Genomic DNA, 25,083 nt, shown 5'->3' with positions numbered 1-25,083 from the left:
CAACACCCTGTCTTTGTTTTCTCATTGTGAACTCTTCATCCTCTCATTGTCCTCTTATTGTCCCCGTTACCTGTCTATCGTTCTATCTGATCATCTTCTCATCATCCTTCCATCGTTCTCTCATGGTCCTTTCATCATCTTCTCATTGTCCTCATATCGTCCTCTTGTCTTATCATCCTCTCATTATATTTTCATTGTCCAGTTATCTTATTCTCCTCTTCTACTCATCCTCACTCATCTTCCCATCATCCCTTCATCATTCTCTCGTCTATTGTCATCTAATTGTCTTCTCATCGTCCTCATCATCATTCTCAATATCCTCTCATTGTTTTCTTATAGTCCCGTTACCTGTCTTGTCTTATTGATCTCATCAACTTCCCGTCATCCTTCCATCACCCTCTTATCGCCGCCTTATCGTCCTCTCATTGTCTTCTCATCCGCCTTTCATAAACTTCTCATTGTCCTCTCAGCGTTCTCTTAGTCTTCTCATCATCCTCTCATTGTTCTCTTACTGTCCTGTTACCTGTCTTGTCTTATCAATCTCTTCATCCTCTTATCGTTCTCTCATCGTCTTCTCGTTATCCTTCCATCGTCCTCTCATCATCCTTTCATAGTCTTCTCATTGTCTTCTCATTGTCTTCTCATTGTCTTCTCATTGTCTTCTCATTGTCTTCTCATTGTCTTCTCATTGTCTTCTCATTGTCTTCTCATTGTCTTCTCATTGTCTTCTCATTGTCTTCTCATTGTCTTCTCATTGTCTTCTCATTGTCTTCTCATCGTCTTCTCATCGTCTTCTCATCGTCCTTTCAATCACCTTCTATCATCTTCTGAACGTCTTCTCATCTTCTATCGTCCTCTGATCGTCTACTCATCATACCTCAATCGTCCTCTCCATCGTCCTCTCCATCGTCCTCTCCATCGTCCTCTCCATCTTCTCATTGTTCTCTTATTTTTCTCTCATTGTTTTCTCATCATCCTCTCGTCTTCTCAACAAACTTCCATCGTCCTCTCGTCTTCTCATCGTCCTCTCATGATATTGCCATCGTCCTCTCATGATATTGCCATCGTCCTCTTATCATATTGCCCTCGTCCTCTCATCATACTTCCATCGTCCTCTCATTGTCTTCTCATGATACTCTCACCATATTTTCATTGACCTACTATCTTCTTCTCATCATCGTCATCATTTCATCTTCTTTTCAACTTCTTATCATTCTTTCGTCATCTCATTATTTTCTGATCCACCTGACATCAAGAACTTTATATTCTCATAATCTTCTCTTCTTCCTATCATCGTTATCTTATCGTCTACTCTTTGTTCCCTTCTTGCCTCGTCATTTCCTTCTTATTGTCTTTTCACCGTCCTATCATCATCCCTGCAGTGCCGCCTCACATACCATAGAGGGTTTTCTGACACTGAAGACGGAAACCTCTTTCCATGACTATTTGGCTCATTCCCTACCCCCAGTTGCTAATGATGTAGAGTTCTGCCCATATTTTTACCAACCAACAGAAGTAATGGGAACATCCAAGAGCCCCATATATCTAACCCCCATGTGGTCTTCCCATATAGTACCTCACATCACAAGAGATGTGATTGACTGTAGGGTGTGTATGTATATATATATATATATATATATATATATATATATATATATATATATATATATATATAGCTTATAATATTATTCCCACTCCCCTGTGCACTCCCCACATGGATTTCTATGTATATTCATCTAATGTGCATTTATTGTGTGGTTTTCTTCTATAATTGATGCGGAGGATCTTATTACTAATAATAATAATTCAGCGGGTGACCTGATATCCGAGTGACTGTGCTGTGGATTCCAGAAGATCACACACCGCTCTTACGGAGCCATTAGCTAATGAAATGAGCTCTTGTGAAGGTCACCCCTCCCCCAGCCCTCTGTGATAAAGTAATATCTCGCTAATATGAAGGTACATAAGAGAATTATCCAGGCTGGAGGTCTGCTGCGCTCTCACCCCTAATTGTGCTGGGGGAGGAGAGGGGGCTGGGTAGGCCTCAGGGGGTCCACACTTATGTGGCTGACTCCTGGCTGTGAGAGCTGCTCTTACCTTGATGACTATGAGCGCAGCACTATGTATACATGTTTATCACTGATGCAACGTTGCTCTCTCTTTCTATCTATACAAGGGCTCCTCAAACTTTCTAAACAGGGGCCAGTTCACCATCCCACAGACCATTGGAGGGCCAAAATATAGTTAAAAAATAAATAAATAAGAAAATACACAACACAGTAGCCCCCATCCCCACAGTATTATATGCTCCATAACACGTCCCCCACACAGTATTATATGCTCCTCAGTACACACACACACACACACACACACAGTATTATATGCTCCTCAGTACGCCCACACACACACACACACACACACACACACACACACACACACACACACACACACACAGTATTATATGCTCCTCAGTACACCCCCCACACAGTATTATATGCTCCTCAGTATACCCCCCCACACACAGTATTATATGCTCCTCAGTACCCACCCACAGTATTATATTCTCCTCAGTACCCACCCACAGTATTATATTCTCCTCAGTACGCCCCCCACACACACAGTATTATATTCTCTGTATACCCCCCACAGTATTATATTCTCCTCAGTAACCCCCCCACAGTATTATATGCTCCTCAGTATGCTCTCATACACACAGTATTATATGCTCCTCAGTACGCCCCCCCCCACAGTATTATATGCTCCTCAGTATACCCCCACACACATAGTATTATATGCTCCTCAGTATGACCCCACACAGTATTATATGCTCCTCAGTACGCCAACACAGTATTATATTCTCCTCAGTACCCCCCCCACACACAGTATTATATTCTCCTCAGTACGCCCCCCACACACACAGTATTATATTCTCCTCAGTATACCCCCCCACAGTATTATATGCTCCTCAGTACGCCCCCACACACAGTATTATATGCTCCTCAGTATATCCCCCCACACTCACACCTAGTATTATATGCTCCTTAGTACGCCAACACAGTATTATATTCTCCTCAGTACGCCCCCCACACACACAGTATTATATTCTCCTCAGTATACCCCCCCCCCACAGTATTATATGCTCCTCAGTACGCCCCCCACACACAGTATTATATGCTCCTCAGTTTTTCCCTCCACACTCACACCTAGTATTATATGCTCCTCAGTACGCCAACACAGTATTATATTCTCCTCAGTACCCCCTCCCACACAATATTATATTCTCCTCAGTACGCCCCCCCCACACACAGTATTATATTCTCCTCAGTAACCCCCCCACAGTATTATATGCTCCTCAGTATATTCCCCCCACACACAGTATTATATGCTCCTCAGTATATTCCCCCCACACACAGTATTATATGCTCCTCAGTACACCCCCCCACACAGTATTATATGCTCCTCAGTACGCCCCCCCACACAGTATTATATGCTCCTCAGTATATTCCCCCCCTCCCACAGTATTATATGCTCCTCAGTACGCCCCCCCACACACAGTATTATATGCTCCTCAGTATACCCCCCCACAGTATTATATGCTCCTCAGTATACCCCCCCACACACACAGTATTATATGCTCCTCAGTACGCCCCCCCAGTATTATATGCTCCTCAGTATACCCCCCCACAGTATTATATGCTCCTCAGTATACCCCCCACACACACAGTATTATATGCTCCTCAGTATGCCCCCCCAGTATTATATGCTCCTCAGTATACCCCCCCACAGTATTATATGCTCCTCAGTACGCCCCCCACACACACAGTATTATATGCTCCTCAGTATACCCCCCCACACACAGTATTATATGCTCCTCAGTACGCCCCCCCAGTATTATATGCTCCTCAGTATACCCCCCCCACAGTATTATATGCTCCTCAGTATGCCCCCCACACACAGTATTATATGCTCCTCAGTACGTCCCCCCCACACACAGTATTATATGCTCCTCAGTATACCCCCCACAGTATTATATGCTCCTCAGTACGCCCCCCCAGTATTATATGCTCCTCAGTATACACCCCCCCACACACACAGTATTATATGCTCCTCAGTATACCCCCCCAATCAGTATTATATGCTCCTCAGTATACCACCCTCCCCCCCACACAGTATTATATGCTCCTCATTATTATATGCATGGAGTGCATATATTGGACTCCCCGTTAGTGAGTGATCCGGGCGATGGTGCGCGGGCCACATGTGGCGGGCCGGAAAAATGTCCACGGCGGGCTGTCGGTTGAGGACCCATAATCTCCACATTGGTTGTTTTCTGCTTCTTATTTTGAGCATGTCAATGGTGATTATAACCGGCACCATCTTCTGTGTATAGGAGCATCCAATCCGCCTAGTCCTGCTCGCACAGATGCGGGGTTGTTACAAGGTATCCAGTGTAGGCAGTCGTCCATACCAATTTTACCTGTACTTCAGATCCATCTATAACAGTAGGGAGGAGATTGCAGTAGTCAAGATGGTGTGTATATATAGAGTATATATGTATAGAGTGCACTGTGTATAGGGAGCCCTGCGCTGTCTGACACTCTCTCTTCTTCTCTCTGCAGTCAGTCCCAACCAGAATGCCCGGCCATGTAAGGTGCCATGTTCCCTGCGTACTTCATGCTCCAACTGCACCAGTAATGGCATGGAGTGCATGTGGTGCAGCAACACCAAGCGATGTGTGGACTCCAACGCCTACATCATCTCCTTCCCCTATGGACAGTGCCTGGAGTGGCAGACCAACACCTGCTCCCGTGAGTAGCCATGACATGTGGCTCTGTCTGTCTGTCTATGCCATACACTGGAATTAAGCGTGCAGGTTTGGATGTGACTAGAGTATAAGACATGATATAACTCAGGATCAGTACTTATACACTACTTGTACGACACCTCGCTGAAGGTCTGAGATGGGCTGTAAGTCATGAGCGCCAGCCTCTACATTACCCGCTACTGGCCGGGTCCACCGCCAGTCCCATCGCACTCATGACTGAAGTGATTGGAGACAGATGGGAAATTGATATAAAAGAGGCTGCAAACAAATGGGAACAAACTGTCTGCTGGCAAGTGCAGGGCTGACATTTGGTGGCAGGAAATAAATGAAATTAGAAGCAAATGAAAAAGACGTATAATCTGCTTTATGTAAAATGGTTGAGGTAGAGAACGGCGGCGGCGATGGTGGGAGGGGGCGCTGTGGTGGGGGAGGGGACGATTTTTCTGCAGACCTGGGGACAGGTGCGTAGAGCAGACAGGCAGCAAGTACTTACAGATAACCCTGGACCTCATCTTACCCGGAGCCGCCGTGTCTGACGCAGGTTAATAGCCGGGTCTTTCCATTGTACAAGCAGCGTATATATTCGCACAATGTGAGGCCACCATGATTCTGACATACGGCGAGTAATTCACTTCTCATTCTGCAATGTCTTATAAAAAATGTATATTTTTATTAAATAAGCCTAATAGAATTTTCCGGCTGTCCGACCGTCTTTGCATAGATGCCGCACATTGAAAGATTGTAGGGTTTCTTTTTCCATTGTCCAGATACAAAACAATTTCCATAAGTTTAAGGACAGAGAAACAAAGAAAGAGAGAGAGCACGGCAGAGAGTAATGAGATTACGCTGCACTCCGCGCTCCTCAGTGGAGAATTCAATATTACATGCGGCATTGAGATTTACTGGCTTTTATGGACAGTAATTATGTGCATTGTAAAATTAAAGACGTTCGGCCCAGCAGACCTTGGTGCTGTGGCCCGTGCCATTGTCACATCCCAGTGAGGAGGGGGAGGAGGGGACAGCGCTGCACTGATTCAACAATAATAACCGTAATATTGGTCCTATAAAGCACCTAATGTTTCACGAGCAGGTTGTGTTGCGTAGAGGAGGAACACACAAGCTGTTCTCACACCACCATGAGGTCGCTGTGACCTTGCTGTGAGTTTATAAGCCTGAACTGGGATGTTCATTATAGATTGAATCCAGCTACAGCAGTACTGAGAATATATGAGAAGAAAAATAATCTAATATAATATTACCCCCTGTGTGCAAGAATATAACTACTATAATACTGCTCCTATGTACAAGAATATAACTACTATAATACTACTCCTATGTACAAGAATATAACTACTATAATACTACTCCTATGTACAAGAATATATCTACTATAATACTACTCCTATGTACAAGAATATAACTACTATAATACTACTCCTATGTACAAGAATATAACTACTATAATACTGCTCCTATATACAAGAATATAACTACTATAATACTGCTCCTATGTACAAGAATATAACTACTATAATACTGCTCCTATGTACAAGAATATAACTACTATAATACTACTCCTATGTACAAGAATATAACTACTATAATACTACTCCTATGTACAAGAATATATCTACTATAATACTACTCCTATGTACAAGAATATAATTACAATACTACTCCTATATACAAGAATATAACTACTATAATACTACCTCCTATATACAAGAATATAACTACTATAATACTACCTCCTATATACAAGAATATAACTACTATAATACTGCTCCTATGTACAAGAATATAACTACTATAATACTACTCCTATGTACAAGAATATAACTACTATAATACTACTCCTATGTACAAGAATATAACTACTATAATACTACTATGTACAAGAATATAACTACTATAATACTACTACTATGTACAAGAATATAACTACTATAATACTACTCCTATGTACAAGAATATATCTACTATAATACTGCTCCTATATACAAGAATATAACTACTATAATACTACTCCTGTGTACAAGAATATAACTACTATAATACGGCTCCTATGTACAAGAATATAACTACTATAATGCTGCTCCTATGTACAAGAATATAACTACTATAATACTACTCCTGTGTACAAGAATATAACTACTATAATACTACTATGTACAAGAATATAACTACTATAATACTACTCCTATGTACAAGAATATAACTACTATACTACTCCTATGTACAAGAATATAACTACTATAATACTGCTCCTATGTACAAGCATATAACTACTATAATACTGCTCCTATGTACAAGAATATAACTACTATAATACTACTCCTATGTACAAGAATATAACTACTATAATACTGTTCCTATGTACAAGAATATAAGTACTATAATACTACTCCTATGTACAAGAATATAACTACTATAATACTACCTCCTATGTACAAGAATATAACTACTATAATACTACTCCTATATAGAAGAATATAACTACTATAATACTACTCCTATGTACAAGAATATAACTACTATAATACTACTCCTATGTACAAGAATATAACTACTATAATACTACTCCTATGTACAAGAATATAACTACTATAATACTACTCCTATGTACAAGAATATAACTACTATAATACTGCTCCTATGTACAAGAATATAACTACTATAATACTGCTCCTATGTACAAGAATATAACTACTATAATACTACTCCTATGTACAAGAATATAACTACTATAATACTACTCCTATGTACAAGAATATAACTACTATAATACTGCTCCTATGTACAAGAATATAACTACTATAATACTGCTCCTATGTACAAGAATATAACTACTATAATACTACTCCTATGTACAAGAATATAACTACTATAGTACTACTCCTATGTACAAGAATATAACTACTATAATACTACTATGCACAAGAATATAACTACTATAATACTGCTCCTATATACAAGAATATAACTACTATAATACTGCTCCTATGTACAAGAATATAACTACAATACTACTCCTATATACAAGAATATAACTACTATAATACTACCTCCTATATACAAGAATATAACTACTATAATACTACCTCCTATATACAAGAATATAACTACTATAATACTGCTCCTATGTACAAGAATATAACTACTATAATACTGCTCCTATGTACAAGAATATATCTACTATAATACTACTATGTACAAGAATATAACTACTATAATACTACTCCTATGTACAAGAATATATCTACTATAATACTGCTCCTATATACAAGAATATAACTACTATAATACTGCTCCTATGTACAAGAATATAACTACTATAATACTGCTCCTATGTACAAGAATATAACTACTATAATACTACTCCTATGTACATGAATATAACTACTATAATACTGCTCCTATGTACAAGAATATAACTACTATAATACTACTCCTGTGTACAAGAATATAACTACTATAATACTACTCCTATGTACAAGAATATAACTACTATACTACTCCTATGTACAAGAATATAACTACTATAATACTGCTCCTATGTACAAGAATATAACTACTATAATACTGCTCCTATGTACAAGAATATAACTACTATAATACTACTCCTATGTACAAGAATATAACTACTATAATACTACCTCCTATGTACAAGAATATAACTACTATAATACTACTCCTATATAGAAGAATATAACTACTATAATACTACTCCTATGTACAAGAATATAACTACTATAATACTACTCCTATGTACAAGAATATAACTACTATAATACTACTCCTATGTACAAGAATATAACTACTATAATACTACTATGTACAAGAATATAACTACTATAATACTACTCCTATGTACAAGAATATATCTACTATAATACTGCTCCTATATACAAGAATATAACTACTATAATACTACCTCCTATGTACAAGAATATAATTACTATAATACTACTCCTATGTACAAGAATATAATTACAATACTACTCCTATATACAAGAATATAACTACTATAATACTACCTCCTATATACAAGAATATAACTACTATAATACTACCTCCTATATACAAGAATATAACTACTATAATACTGCTCCTATGTACAAGAATATAACTACTATAATACTACTCCTATGTACAAGAATATAACTACTATAATACTACTCCTATGTACAAGAATATAACTACTATAATACTACTATGTACAAGAATATAACTACTATAATACTGCTACTATGTACAAGAATATAACTACTATAATACTACTCCTATGTACAAGAATATATCTACTATAATACTGCTCCTATATACAAGAATATAACTACTATAATACTACTATGTACAAGAATATAACTACTATAATACTACTCCTATGTACAAGAATATATCTACTATAATACTGCTCCTATATACAAGAATATAACTACTATAATACTGCTCCTATGTACAAGAATATAACTACTATAATACTACTCCTATGTACAAGAATATAACTACTATAATACTACTCCTATGTACATGAATATAACTACTATAATGCTGCTCCTATGTACAAGAATATAACTACTATAATACTACTCCTATGTACAAGAATATAACTACTATAATACTACCTCCTATGTACAAGAATATAACTACTATAATACTACTATGTACAAGAATATAACTACTATAATACTACCTCCTATGTACAAGAATATAACTACTATAATACTACTATGTACAAAAATATAACTACTATAATACTACTCCTATGTACAAGAATATAACTACTATACTACTCCTATGTACAAGAATATAACTACTATAATACTGCTCCTATGTACAAGAATATAACTACTATAATACTGCTCCTATGTACAAGAATATAACTACTATAATACTACTCCTATGTACAAGAATATAACTACTATAATACTACTCCTATGTACAAGAATATAACTACTATAATACTACCTCCTATGTACAAGAATATAACTACTATAATACTACTCCTATATAGAAGAATATAACTACTATAATACTACTCCTATGTACAAGAATATAACTACTATAATACTACTCCTATGTACAAGAATATAACTACTATAATACTACTCCTATGTACAAGAATATAACTACTATAATACTACTCCTATGTACAAGAATATAACTACTATAATACTACTCCTATGTACAAGAATATAACTACTATAATACTGCTCCTATGTACAAGAATATAACTACTATAATACTGCTCCTATGTACAAGAATATAACTACTATAATACTACTCCTATGTACAAGAATTTAACTACTATAATACTACTCCTATGTACAAGAATATAACTACTATAATACTGCTCCTATGTACAAGAATATAACTACTATAATACTGCTCCTATGTACAAGAATATAACTACTATAATACTACTCCTATGTACAAGAATATAACTACTATAATACTACTCCTATGTACAAGAATATAACTACTATAATACTACTATGCACAAGAATATAACTACTATAATACTGCTCCTATATACAAGAATATAACTACTATAATACTGCTCCTATGTACAAGAATATAACTACAATACTACTCCTATATACAAGAATATAACTACTATAATACTACCTCCTATATACAAGAATATAACTACTATAATACTACCTCCTATATACAAGAATATAACTACTATAATACTGCTCCTATGTACAAGAATATAACTACTATAATACTGCTCCTATGTACAAGAATATATCTACTATAATACTACTATGTACAAGAATATAACTACTATAATACTACTCCTATGTACAAGAATATATCTACTATAATACTGCTCCTATATACAAGAATATAACTACTATAATACTGCTCCTATGTACAAGAATATAACTACTATAATACTGCTCCTATGTACAAGAATATAACTACTATAATACTACTCCTATGTACATGAATATAACTACTATAATACTGCTCCTATGTACAAGAATATAACTACTATAATACTACTCCTGTGTACAAGAATATAACTACTATAATACTACTCCTATGTACAAGAATATAACTACTATACTACTCCTATGTACAAGAATATAACTACTATAATACTGCTCCTATGTACAAGAATATAACTACTATAATACTGCTCCTATGTACAAGAATATAACTACTATAATACTACTCCTATGTACAAGAATATAACTACTATAATACTACCTCCTATGTACAAGAATATAACTACTATAATACTACTCCTATATAGAAGAATATAACTACTATAATACTACTCCTATGTACAAGAATATAACTACTATAATACTACTCCTATGTACAAGAATATAACTACTATAATACTACTCCTATGTACAAGAATATAACTACTATAATACTACTATGTACAAGAATATAACTACTATAATACTACTCCTATGTACAAGAATATATCTACTATAATACTGCTCCTATATACAAGAATATAACTACTATAATACTACCTCCTATGTACAAGAATATAACTACTATAATACTACTCCTATGTACAAGAATATAATTACAATACTACTCCTATATACAAGAATATAACTACTATAATACTACCTCCTATATACAAGAATATAACTACTATAATACTACCTCCTATATACAAGAATATAACTACTATAATACTGCTCCTATGTACAAGAATATAACTACTATAATACTACTCCTATGTACAAGAATATAACTACTATAATACTACTCCTATGTACAAGAATATAACTACTATAATACTACTATGTACAAGAATATAACTACTATAATACTGCTACTATGTACAAGAATATAACTACTATAATACTACTCCTATGTACAAGAATATATCTACTATAATACTGCTCCTATATACAAGAATATAACTACTATAATACTACTATGTACAAGAATATAACTACTATAATACTACTCCTATGTACAAGAATATATCTACTATAATACTGCTCCTATATACAAGAATATAACTACTATAATACTGCTCCTATGTACAAGAATATAACTACTATAATACTACTCCTATGTACAAGAATATAACTACTATAATACTACTCCTATGTACATGAATATAACTACTATAATGCTGCTCCTATGTACAAGAATATAACTACTATAATACTACTCCTATGTACAAGAATATAACTACTATAATACTACTCCTATATAGAAGAATATAACTACTATAATACTACTCCTATATAGAAGAATATAACTACTATAATACTACTCCTATGTACAAGAATATAACTACTATAATACTACTCCTATGTACAAGAATATAACTACTATAATACTACTCCTATGTACAAGAATATAACTACTATAATACTACTCCTATGTACAAGAATATAACTACTATAATACTGCTCCTATGTACAAGAATATAACTACTATAATACTGCTCCTATGTACAAGAATATAACTACTATAATACTGCTCCTATGTACAAGAATATAACTACTATAATACTACTCCTATGTACAAGAATTTAACTACTATAATACTACTCCTATGTACAAGAATATAACTACTATAATACTGCTCCTATGTACAAGAATATAACTACTATAATACTGCTCCTATGTACAAGAATATAACTACTATAATACTACTCCTATGTACAAGAATATAACTACTATAATACTACTCCTATGTACAAGAATATAACTACTATAATACTGCTCCTATATACAAGAATATAACTACTATAATACTGCTCCTATGTACAAGAATATAACTACTATAATACTGCTCCTATGTACAAGAATATAACTACTATAATACTACTCCTATGTACAAGAATATAACTACAATACTACTCCTATATACAAGAATATAACTACTATAATACTACCTCCTATATACAAGAATATAACTACTATAATACTACCTCCTATATACAAGAATATAACTACTATAATACTGCTCCTATGTACAAGAATATAACTACTATAATACTGCTCCTATGTACAAGAATATATCTACTATAATACTACTATGTACAAGAATATAACTACTATAATACTACTCCTATGTACAAGAATATATCTACTATAATACTGCTCCTATATACAAGAATATAACTACTATAATACTGCTCCTATGTACAAGAATATAACTACTATAATACTGCTCCTATGTACAAGAATATAACTACTATAATACTACTCCTATGTACATGAATATAACTACTATAATACTGCTCCTATGTACAAGAATATAACTACTATAATACTACTCCTGTGTACAAGAATATAACTACTATAATACTGCTCCTATGTACAAGAATATAACTACTATAATACTACTCCTATGTACAAGAATATAACTACTATAATACTATTCCCTATGTACAAGAATATAACTACTATAATACTACGTCCTATGTACAAGAATATAACTACTATAATACTACGTCCTATGTACAAGAATATAACTACTATAATACTGCTCCTATGTACAAGAATATAACTACTATAATACTACTCCTATGTACAGGAATATAACTACTATAATACTGCTCCTATGTACAAGAATATAACTACTATAATACTGCTCCTATATACAAGAATATAACTACTATAATACTACTCCTATATACAAGAATATAACTACTATAATACTACTCCTATGTACAAGAATATAACTACTATAATACTACCTCCTATGTACAAGAATATAACTACTATAATACTACTCCTATATACAAGAATATAACTACTATAATACTACTCCTATGTACAAGAATATAACTACTATAATACTGCTCCTATGTACAAGAATATAACTACTATAATACTACTCCTATGTACAAGAATATAACTACTATAATACTATTCCCTATGTACAAGAATATAACTACTATAATACTACTCCTATGTACAAGAATATAACTACTATAATACTACCTCCTATGTACAAGAATATAACTACTATAATACTACCTCCTATGTACAAGAATATAACTACTATAATACTACTCCTATGTACAAGAATATAACTACTATAATACTACCTCCTATGTACAAGAATATAACTACTATAATACTACCTCCTATGTACAAGAATATAACTACTATAATACTACTCCTATGTACAAGAATATAACTACTATAATACTATTCCCTATGTACAAGAATATAACTACTATAATACTGCCTCCTATGTACAAGAATATAACTACTATAATACTACCTCCTATGTACAAGAATATAACTACTATAATACTACTCCTATGTACAAGAATATAACTACTATAATACTACTCCTATGTACAAGAATATAACTACTATAATACTACTCCTATGTACAAGAATATAACTACTATAATACTGTTCCTATGTACAAGAATATAAGTACTATAATACTACTCCTATGTACAAGAATATAACTACTATAATACTACCTCCTATGTACAAGAATATAACTACTATAATACTACTCCTATATAGAAGAATATAACTACTATAATACTACTCCTATGTACAAGAATATAACTACTATAATACTACTCCTATGTACAAGAATATAACTACTATAATACTACTCCTATGTACAAGAATATAACTACTATAATACTACTCCTATGTACAAGAATATAACTACTATAATACTACTCCTATGTACAAGAATATAACTACTATAATACTGCTCCTATGTACAAGAATATAACTACTATAATACTGCTCCTATGTACAAGAATATAACTACTATAATACTACTCCTATGTACAAGAATTTAACTACTATAATACTACTCCTATGTACAAGAATATAACTACTATAATACTGCTCCTATGTACAAGAATATAACTACTATAATACTGCTCCTATGTACAAGAATATAACTACTATAATACTACTCCTATGTACAAGAATATAACTACTATAATACTACTCCTATGTACAAGAATATAACTACTATAATACTGCTCCTATATACAAGAATATAACTACTATAATACTGCTCCTATGTACAAGAATATAACTACTATAATACTGCTCCTATGTACAAGAATATAACTACTATAATACTACTCCTATGTACAAGAATATAACTACAATACTACTCCTATATACAAGAATATAACTACTATAATACTACCTCCTATATACAAGAATATAACTACTATAATACTACCTCCTATATACAAGAATATAACTACTATAATACTGCTCCTATGTACAAGAATATAACTACTATAATACTGCTCCTATGTACAAGAATATATCTACTATAATACTACTATGTACAAGAATATAACTACTATAATACTACTCCTATGTACAAGAATATATCTACTATAATACTGCTCCTATATACAAGAATATAACTACTATAATACTGCTCCTATGTACAAGAATATAACTACTATAATACTGCTCCTATGTACAAGAATATAACTACTATAATACTACTCCTATGTACATGAATATAACTACTATAATACTGCTCCTATGTACAAGAATATAACTACTATAATACTACTCCTGTGTACAAGAATATAACTACTATAATACTGCTCCTATGTACAAGAATATAACTACTATAATACTACTCCTATGTACAAGAATATAACTACTATAATACTATTCCCTATGTACAAGAATATAACTACTATAATACTACGTCCTATGTACAAGAATATAACTACTATAATACTACGTCCTATGTACAAGAATATAACTACTATAATACTGCTCCTATGTACAAGAATATAACTACTATAATACTACTCCTATGTACAGGAATATAACTACTATAATACTGCTCCTATGTACAAGAATATAACTACTATAATACTGCTCCTATATACAAGAATATAACTACTATAATACTACTCCTATATACAAGAATATAACTACTATAATACTACTCCTATGTACAAGAATATAACTACTATAATACTACCTCCTATGTACAAGAATATAACTACTATAATACTACTCCTATATACAAGAATATAACTACTATAATACTACTCCTATGTACAAGAATATAACTACTATAATACTACTCCTATGTACAAGAATATAACTACTATAATACTACTCCTATGTACTAACTACTATAATACTACTATGTACAAGAATATAACTACTATAATACTACTCCTATGTACAAGAATATATCTACTATAATACTGCTCCTATATACAAGAATATAACTACTATAATACTACCTCCTATGTACAAGAATATAACTACTATAATACTACTCCTATGTACAAGAATATAATTACAATACTACTCCTATATACAAGAATATAACTACTATAATACTACCTCCTATATACAAGAATATAACTACTATAATACTACCTCCTATATACAAGAATATAACTACTATAATACTGCTCCTATGTACAAGAATATAACTACTATAATACTACTCCTATGTACAAGAATATAACTACTATAATACTACTCCTATGTACAAGAATATAACTACTATAATACTACTATGTACAAGAATATAACTACTATAATACTGCTACTATGTACAAGAATATAACTACTATAATACTACTCCTATGTACAAGAATATATCTACTATAATACTGCTCCTATATACAAGAATATAACTACTATAATACTACTATGTACAAGAATATAACTACTATAATACTACTCCTATGTACAAGAATATATCTACTATAATACTGCTCCTATATACAAGAATATAACTACTATAATACTGCTCCTATGTACAAGAATATAACTACTATAATACTACTCCTATGTACAAGAATATAACTACTATAATACTACTCCTATGTACATGAATATAACTACTATAATGCTGCTCCTATGTACAAGAATATAACTACTATAATACTACTCCTATGTACAAGAATATAACTACTATAATACTACCTCCTATGTACAAGAATATAACTACTATAATACTACTATGTACAAGAATATAACTACTATAATACTACCTCCTATGTACAAGAATATAACTACTATAATACTACTATGTACAAAAATATAACTACTATAATACTACTCCTATGTACAAGAATATAACTACTATACTACTCCTATGTACAAGAATATAACTACTATAATACTGCTCCTATGTACAAGAATATAACTACTATAATACTGCTCCTATGTACAAGAATATAACTACTATAATACTACTCCTATGTACAAGAATATAACTACTATAATACTGTTCCTATGTACAAGAATATAAGTACTATAATACTACTCCTATGTACAAGAATATAACTACTATAATACTACCTCCTATGTACAAGAATATAACTACTATAATACTACTCCTATATAGAAGAATATAACTACTATAATACTACTCCTATGTACAAGAATATAACTACTATAATACTACTCCTATGTACAAGAATATAACTACTATAATACTACTCCTATGTACAAGAATATAACTACTATAATACTACTCCTATGTACAAGAATATAACTACTATAATACTACTCCTATGTACAAGAATATAACTACTATAATACTGCTCCTATGTACAAGAATATAACTACTATAATACTGCTCCTATGTACAAGAATATAACTACTATAATACTGCTCCTATGTACAAGAATATAACTACTATAATACTACTCCTATGTACAAGAATATAACTACTATAATACTGTTCCTATGTACAAGAATATAAGTACTATAATACTACTCCTATGTACAAGAATATAACTACTATAATACTACCTCCTATGTACAAGAATATAACTACTATAATACTACTCCTATATAGAAGAATATAACTACTATAATACTACTCCTATGTACAAGAATATACTACTTAATACTATAATACTACTCCTATGTACAAGAATATAACTACTATAATACTACTCCTATGTACAAGAATATAACTACTATAATACTACTCCTATGTACAAGAATATAACTACTATAATACTACTCCTATGTACAAGAATATAACTACTATAATACTGCTCCTATGTACAAGAATATAACTACTATAATACTGCTCCTATGTACAAGAATATAACTACTATAATACTACTCCTATGTACAAGAATTTAACTACTATAATACTACTCCTATGTACAAGAATATAACTACTATAATACTGCTCCTATGTACAAGAATATAACTACTATAATACTGCTCCTATGTACAAGAATATAACTACTATAATACTACTCCTATGTACAAGAATATAACTACTATAATACTACTCCTATGTACAAGAATATAACTACTATAATACTGCTCCTATATACAAGAATATAACTACTATAATACTGCTCCTATGTACAAGAATATAACTACTATAATACTGCTCCTATGTACAAGAATATAACTACTATAATACTACTCCTATGTACAAGAATATAACTACAATACTACTCCTATATACAAGAATATAACTACTATAAATACTACCTCCTATATACAAGAATATAACTACTATAATACTACCTCCTATATACAAGAATATAACTACTATAATACTGCTCCTATGTACAAGAATATAACTACTATAATACTGCTCCTATGTACAAGAATATATCTACTATAATACTACTATGTACAAGAATATAACTACTATAATACTACTCCTATGTACAAGAATATATCTACTATAATACTGCTCCTATATACAAGAATATAACTACTATAATACTGCTCCTATGTACAAGAATATAACTACTATAATACTGCTCCTATGTACAAGAATATAACTACTATAATACTACTCCTATGTACATGAATATAACTACTATAATACTGCTCCTATGTACAAGAATATAACTACTATAATACTACTCCTGTGTACAAGAATATAACTACTATAATACTGCTCCTATGTACAAGAATATAACTACTATAATACTACTCCTATGTACAAGAATATAACTACTATAATACTATTCCCTATGTACAAGAATATAACTACTATAATACTACGTCCTATGTACAAGAATATAACTACTATAATACTACGTCCTATGTACAAGAATATAACTACTATAATACTGCTCCTATGTACAAGAATATAACTACTATAATACTACTCCTATGTACAGGAATATAACTACTATAATACTGCTCCTATGTACAAGAATATAACTACTATAATACTGCTCCTATATACAAGAATATAACTACTATAATACTACTCCTATATACAAGAATATAACTACTATAATACTACTCCTATGTACAAGAATATAACTACTATAATACTACCTCCTATGTACAAGAATATAACTACTATAATACTACTCCTATATACAAGAATATAACTACTATAATACTACTCCTATGTACAAGAATATAACTACTATAATACTGCTCCTATGTACAAGAATATAACTACTATAATACTACTCCTATGTACAAGAATATAACTACTATAATACTATTCCCTATGTACAAGAATATAACTACTATAATACTACTCCTATGTACAAGAATATAACTACTATAATACTACCTCCTATGTACAAGAATATAACTACTATAATACTACCTCCTATGTACAAGAATATAACTACTATAATACTACTCCTATGTACAAGAATATAACTACTATAATACTACCTCCTATGTACAAGAATATAACTACTATAATACTACCTCCTATGTACAAGAATATAACTACTATAATACTACTCCTATGTACAAGAATATAACTACTATAATACTATTCCCTATGTACAAGAATATAACTACTATAATACTGCCTCCTATGTACAAGAATATAACTACTATAATACTACCTCCTATGTACAAGAATATAACTACTATAATACTACTCCTATGTACAAGAATATAACTACTATAATACTACTCCTATGTACAAGAATATAACTACTATAATACTGCTCCTATGTACAAGAATATAACTACTATAATACTGCTACTATGTACAAGAATATAACTACTATAATACTACCTCCTATGTACAAGAATATAACTACTATAATACCACTCCTATGTACAAGAATATAACTACTATAATACTACTCCTATGTACAGGAATATAACTACTATAATACTATTCCCTATGTACAAGAATATAACTACTATAATACTACTCCTATGTACAAGAATATAACTACTATAATACTACTCCTATGTACAAGAATATAACTACTATAATACTACTCCTATGTACAGGAATATAACTACTATAATACTGCTCCTATGTACAAGAATATAACTACTATAATACTGCTCCTATATACAAGAATATAACTACTATAATACTGCTATGTACAAGAATATAACTACTATAATACTGCTACTATGTACAAGGATATAACTACTATAATACTACTCCTATGTACAAGAATATAACTACTATAATACTGCTCCTATGTACAAGAATATAACTACTATAATACTACTATGTACAAGAGTATAACTACTATAATACTGCTACTATGTACAAGAATATAACTACTATAATACTACCTCCTATGTACAAGAATATAACTACTATAATACTACTCCTATGTACAAGAATATAACTACTATAATACTGCTCCTATATACAAGAATATAACTACTATAATACTGCTCCTATGTACAAGAATATAACTACTATAATACTACCTCCTATGTACAAGAATATAACTACTATAATACTACTCCTATGTACAAGAATATAACTACTATAATACTACTCCTATGTACAAGAATATAACTACTATAATACTGCTCCTATGTACAAGAATATAACTACTATAATACTACCTCCTATGTACAAGAATATAACTACTATAATACTACTCCTATGTACAAGAATATAACTACTATAATACTACTCCTATGTACAAGAATATAACTACTATAATACTACTCCTATGTACAAGAATATAACTACTAGAATACTACCTCCTATGTACAAGAATATAACTACTATAATACTACTCCTATATACAAGAATATAACTACTATAATACTACCTCCTATGTACAAGAATATAACTACTATAATACTACTCCTATGTACAAGAATATAACTACTATAATACTACTCCTATGTACAAGAATATAACTACTATTATACTACTCCTATGTACAAGTATATAACTACTATAATACTACTCCTATGTACAAGAATATAACTACTATAATACTACCTCCTATGTACAAGAATATAACTACTATAATACTACTCCTATATACAAGAATATAACTACTATAATACTACTCCTATGTACAAGAATATAACTACTATAATACTACTCCTATATACAAGAATATAACTACTATAATACTACCTCCTATGTACAAGAATATAACTACTATAATACTACTCCTATGTACAAGAATATAACTACTATAATACTACCTCCTATGTACAAGAATATAACTACTATAATACTACTCCTATGTACAAGAATATAACTACTATAATACTACCTCCTATGTACAAGAATATAACTACTATAATACTACTTCCTATGTACAAGAATATAACTACTATAATACTACTCCTATGTACAAGAATATAACTACTATAATACTACTCCTATGTACAAGAATATAACTACTATAATACTACTTCCTATGTACAAGAATATAACTACTATAATACTACTCCTATGTACAAGAATATAACTACTATAATACTGCTCCTATGTACAAGAATATAACTACTATAATACTGCTCCTATGTACAAGAATATAACTACTATAATACTACTCCTATGTACAAGAATATAACTACAATACTACTCCTATATACAAGAATATAACTACTATAATACTACCTCCTATATACAAGAATATAACTACTATAATACTACCTCCTATATACAAGAATATAACTACTATAATACTGCTCCTATGTACAAGAATATAACTACTATAATACTGCTCCTATGTACAAGAATATATCTACTATAATACTACTATGTACAAGAATATAACTACTATAATACTACTCCTATGTACAAGAATATATCTACTATAATACTGCTCCTATATACAAGAATATAACTACTATAATACTGCTCCTATGTACAAGAATATAACTACTATAATACTGCTCCTATGTACAAGAATATAACTACTATAATACTACTCCTATGTACATGAATATAACTACTATAATACTGCTCCTATGTACAAGAATATAACTACTATAATACTACTCCTGTGTACAAGAATATAACTACTATAATACTGCTCCTATGTACAAGAATATAACTACTATAATACTACTCCTATGTACAAGAATATAACTACTATAATACTATTCCCTATGTACAAGAATATAACTACTATAATACTACGTCCTATGTACAAGAATATAACTACTATAATACTACGTCCTATGTACAAGAATATAACTACTATAATACTGCTCCTATGTACAAGAATATAACTACTATAATACTACTCCTATGTACAGGAATATAACTACTATAATACTGCTCCTATGTACAAGAATATAACTACTATAATACTGCTCCTATATACAAGAATATAACTACTATAATACTACTCCTATATACAAGAATATAACTACTATAATACTACTCCTATGTACAAGAATATAACTACTATAATACTACCTCCTATGTACAAGAATATAACTACTATAATACTACTCCTATATACAAGAATATAACTACTATAATACTACTCCTATGTACAAGAATATAACTACTATAATACTGCTCCTATGTACAAGAATATAACTACTATAATACTACTCCTATGTACAAGAATATAACTACTATAATACTATTCCCTATGTACAAGAATATAACTACTATAATACTACTCCTATGTACAAGAATATAACTACTATAATACTACCTCCTATGTACAAGAATATAACTACTATAATACTACCTCCTATGTACAAGAATATAACTACTATAATACTACTCCTATGTACAAGAATATAACTACTATAATACTACCTCCTATGTACAAGAATATAACTACTATAATACTACCTCCTATGTACAAGAATATAACTACTATAATACTACTCCTATGTACAAGAATATAACTACTATAATACTGCTCCTATATACAAGAATATAACTACTATAATACTGCTCCTATGTACAAGAATATAACTACTATAATACTACCTCCTATGTACAAGAATATAACTACTATAATACTACTCCTATGTACAAGAATATAACTACTATAATACTACTCCTATGTACAAGAATATAACTACTATAATACTGCTCCTATGTACAAGAATATAACTACTATAATACTACCTCCTATGTACAAGAATATAACTACTATAATACTACTCCTATGTACAAGAATATAACTACTATAATACTACTCCTATGTACAAGAATATAACTACTATAATACTACTCCTATGTACAAGAATATAACTACTAGAATACTACCTCCTATGTACAAGAATATAACTACTATAATACTACTCCTATATACAAGAATATAACTACTATAATACTACCTCCTATGTACAAGAATATAACTACTATAATACTACTCCTATGTACAAGAATATAACTACTATAATACTACTCCTATGTACAAGAATATAACTACTATTATACTACTCCTATGTACAAGTATATAACTACTATAATACTACTCCTATGTACAAGAATATAACTACTATAATACTACCTCCTATGTACAAGAATATAACTACTATAATACTACTCCTATATACAAGAATATAACTACTATAATACTACTCCTATGTACAAGAATATAACTACTATAATACTACTCCTATATACAAGAATATAACTACTATAATACTACCTCCTATGTACAAGAATATAACTACTATAATACTACTCCTATGTACAAGAATATAACTACTATAATACTACCTCCTATGTACAAGAATATAACTACTATAATACTACTCCTATGTACAAGAATATAACTACTATAATACTACCTCCTATGTACAAGAATATAACTACTATAATACTACTTCCTATGTACAAGAATATAACTACTATAATACTACTCCTATGTACAAGAATATAACTACTATAATACTACTCCTATGTACAAGAATATAACTACTATAATACTACTTCCTATGTACAAGAATATAACTACTATAATACTACTCCTATGTACAAGAATATAACTACTATAATACTGCTCCTATGTACAAGAATATAACTACTATAATACTGCTCCTATGTACAAGAATATAACTACTATAATACTACTCCTATGTACAAGAATATAACTACAATACTACTCCTATATACAAGAATATAACTACTATAATACTACCTCCTATATACAAGAATATAACTACTATAATACTACCTCCTATATACAAGAATATAACTACTATAATACTGCTCCTATGTACAAGAATATAACTACTATAATACTGCTCCTATGTACAAGAATATATCTACTATAATACTACTATGTACAAGAATATAACTACTATAATACTACTCCTATGTACAAGAATATATCTACTATAATACTGCTCCTATATACAAGAATATAACTACTATAATACTGCTCCTATGTACAAGAATATAACTACTATAATACTGCTCCTATGTACAAGAATATAACTACTATAATACTACTCCTATGTACATGAATATAACTACTATAATACTGCTCCTATGTACAAGAATATAACTACTATAATACTACTCCTGTGTACAAGAATATAACTACTATAATACTGCTCCTATGTACAAGAATATAACTACTATAATACTACTCCTATGTACAAGAATATAACTACTATAATACTATTCCCTATGTACAAGAATATAACTACTATAATACTACGTCCTATGTACAAGAATATAACTACTATAATACTACGTCCTATGTACAAGAATATAACTACTATAATACTGCTCCTATGTACAAGAATATAACTACTATAATACTACTCCTATGTACAGGAATATAACTACTATAATACTGCTCCTATGTACAAGAATATAACTACTATAATACTGCTCCTATATACAAGAATATAACTACTATAATACTACTCCTATATACAAGAATATAACTACTATAATACTACTCCTATGTACAAGAATATAACTACTATAATACTACCTCCTATGTACAAGAATATAACTACTATAATACTACTCCTATATACAAGAATATAACTACTATAATACTACTCCTATGTACAAGAATATAACTACTATAATACTGCTCCTATGTACAAGAATATAACTACTATAATACTACTCCTATGTACAAGAATATA

General features: G+C 30.9%; 1 protein-coding gene across 1 annotated transcript in view; it reads left to right on the top strand.

The window, feature by feature from the left end:
• LOC142186809 (attractin-like protein 1) overlaps positions 1-25,083 on the top strand; it is a gene marked incomplete at its 5' end in the record, with an annotated part of 174,907 nt that overhangs the window by 30,147 nt on the left and 119,677 nt on the right. Inside the window, one exon of the mRNA XM_075261373.1 lies at positions 4,620-4,808. Within this exon, the coding sequence (XP_075117474.1) occupies positions 4,620-4,808 (189 nt within the window). The remainder of the gene's footprint in view (positions 1-4,619; positions 4,809-25,083) is intronic.

Source organism: Leptodactylus fuscus, unplaced genomic scaffold (assembly GCF_031893055.1).
Source record: "Leptodactylus fuscus isolate aLepFus1 unplaced genomic scaffold, aLepFus1.hap2 HAP2_SCAFFOLD_120, whole genome shotgun sequence".
In the NCBI taxonomy this organism is placed as follows: domain Eukaryota; kingdom Metazoa; phylum Chordata; class Amphibia; order Anura; family Leptodactylidae; genus Leptodactylus; species Leptodactylus fuscus.
Note: the sequence above shows the minus strand (reverse complement) of the source record. Positions and strands in the feature narration are given on the sequence as shown.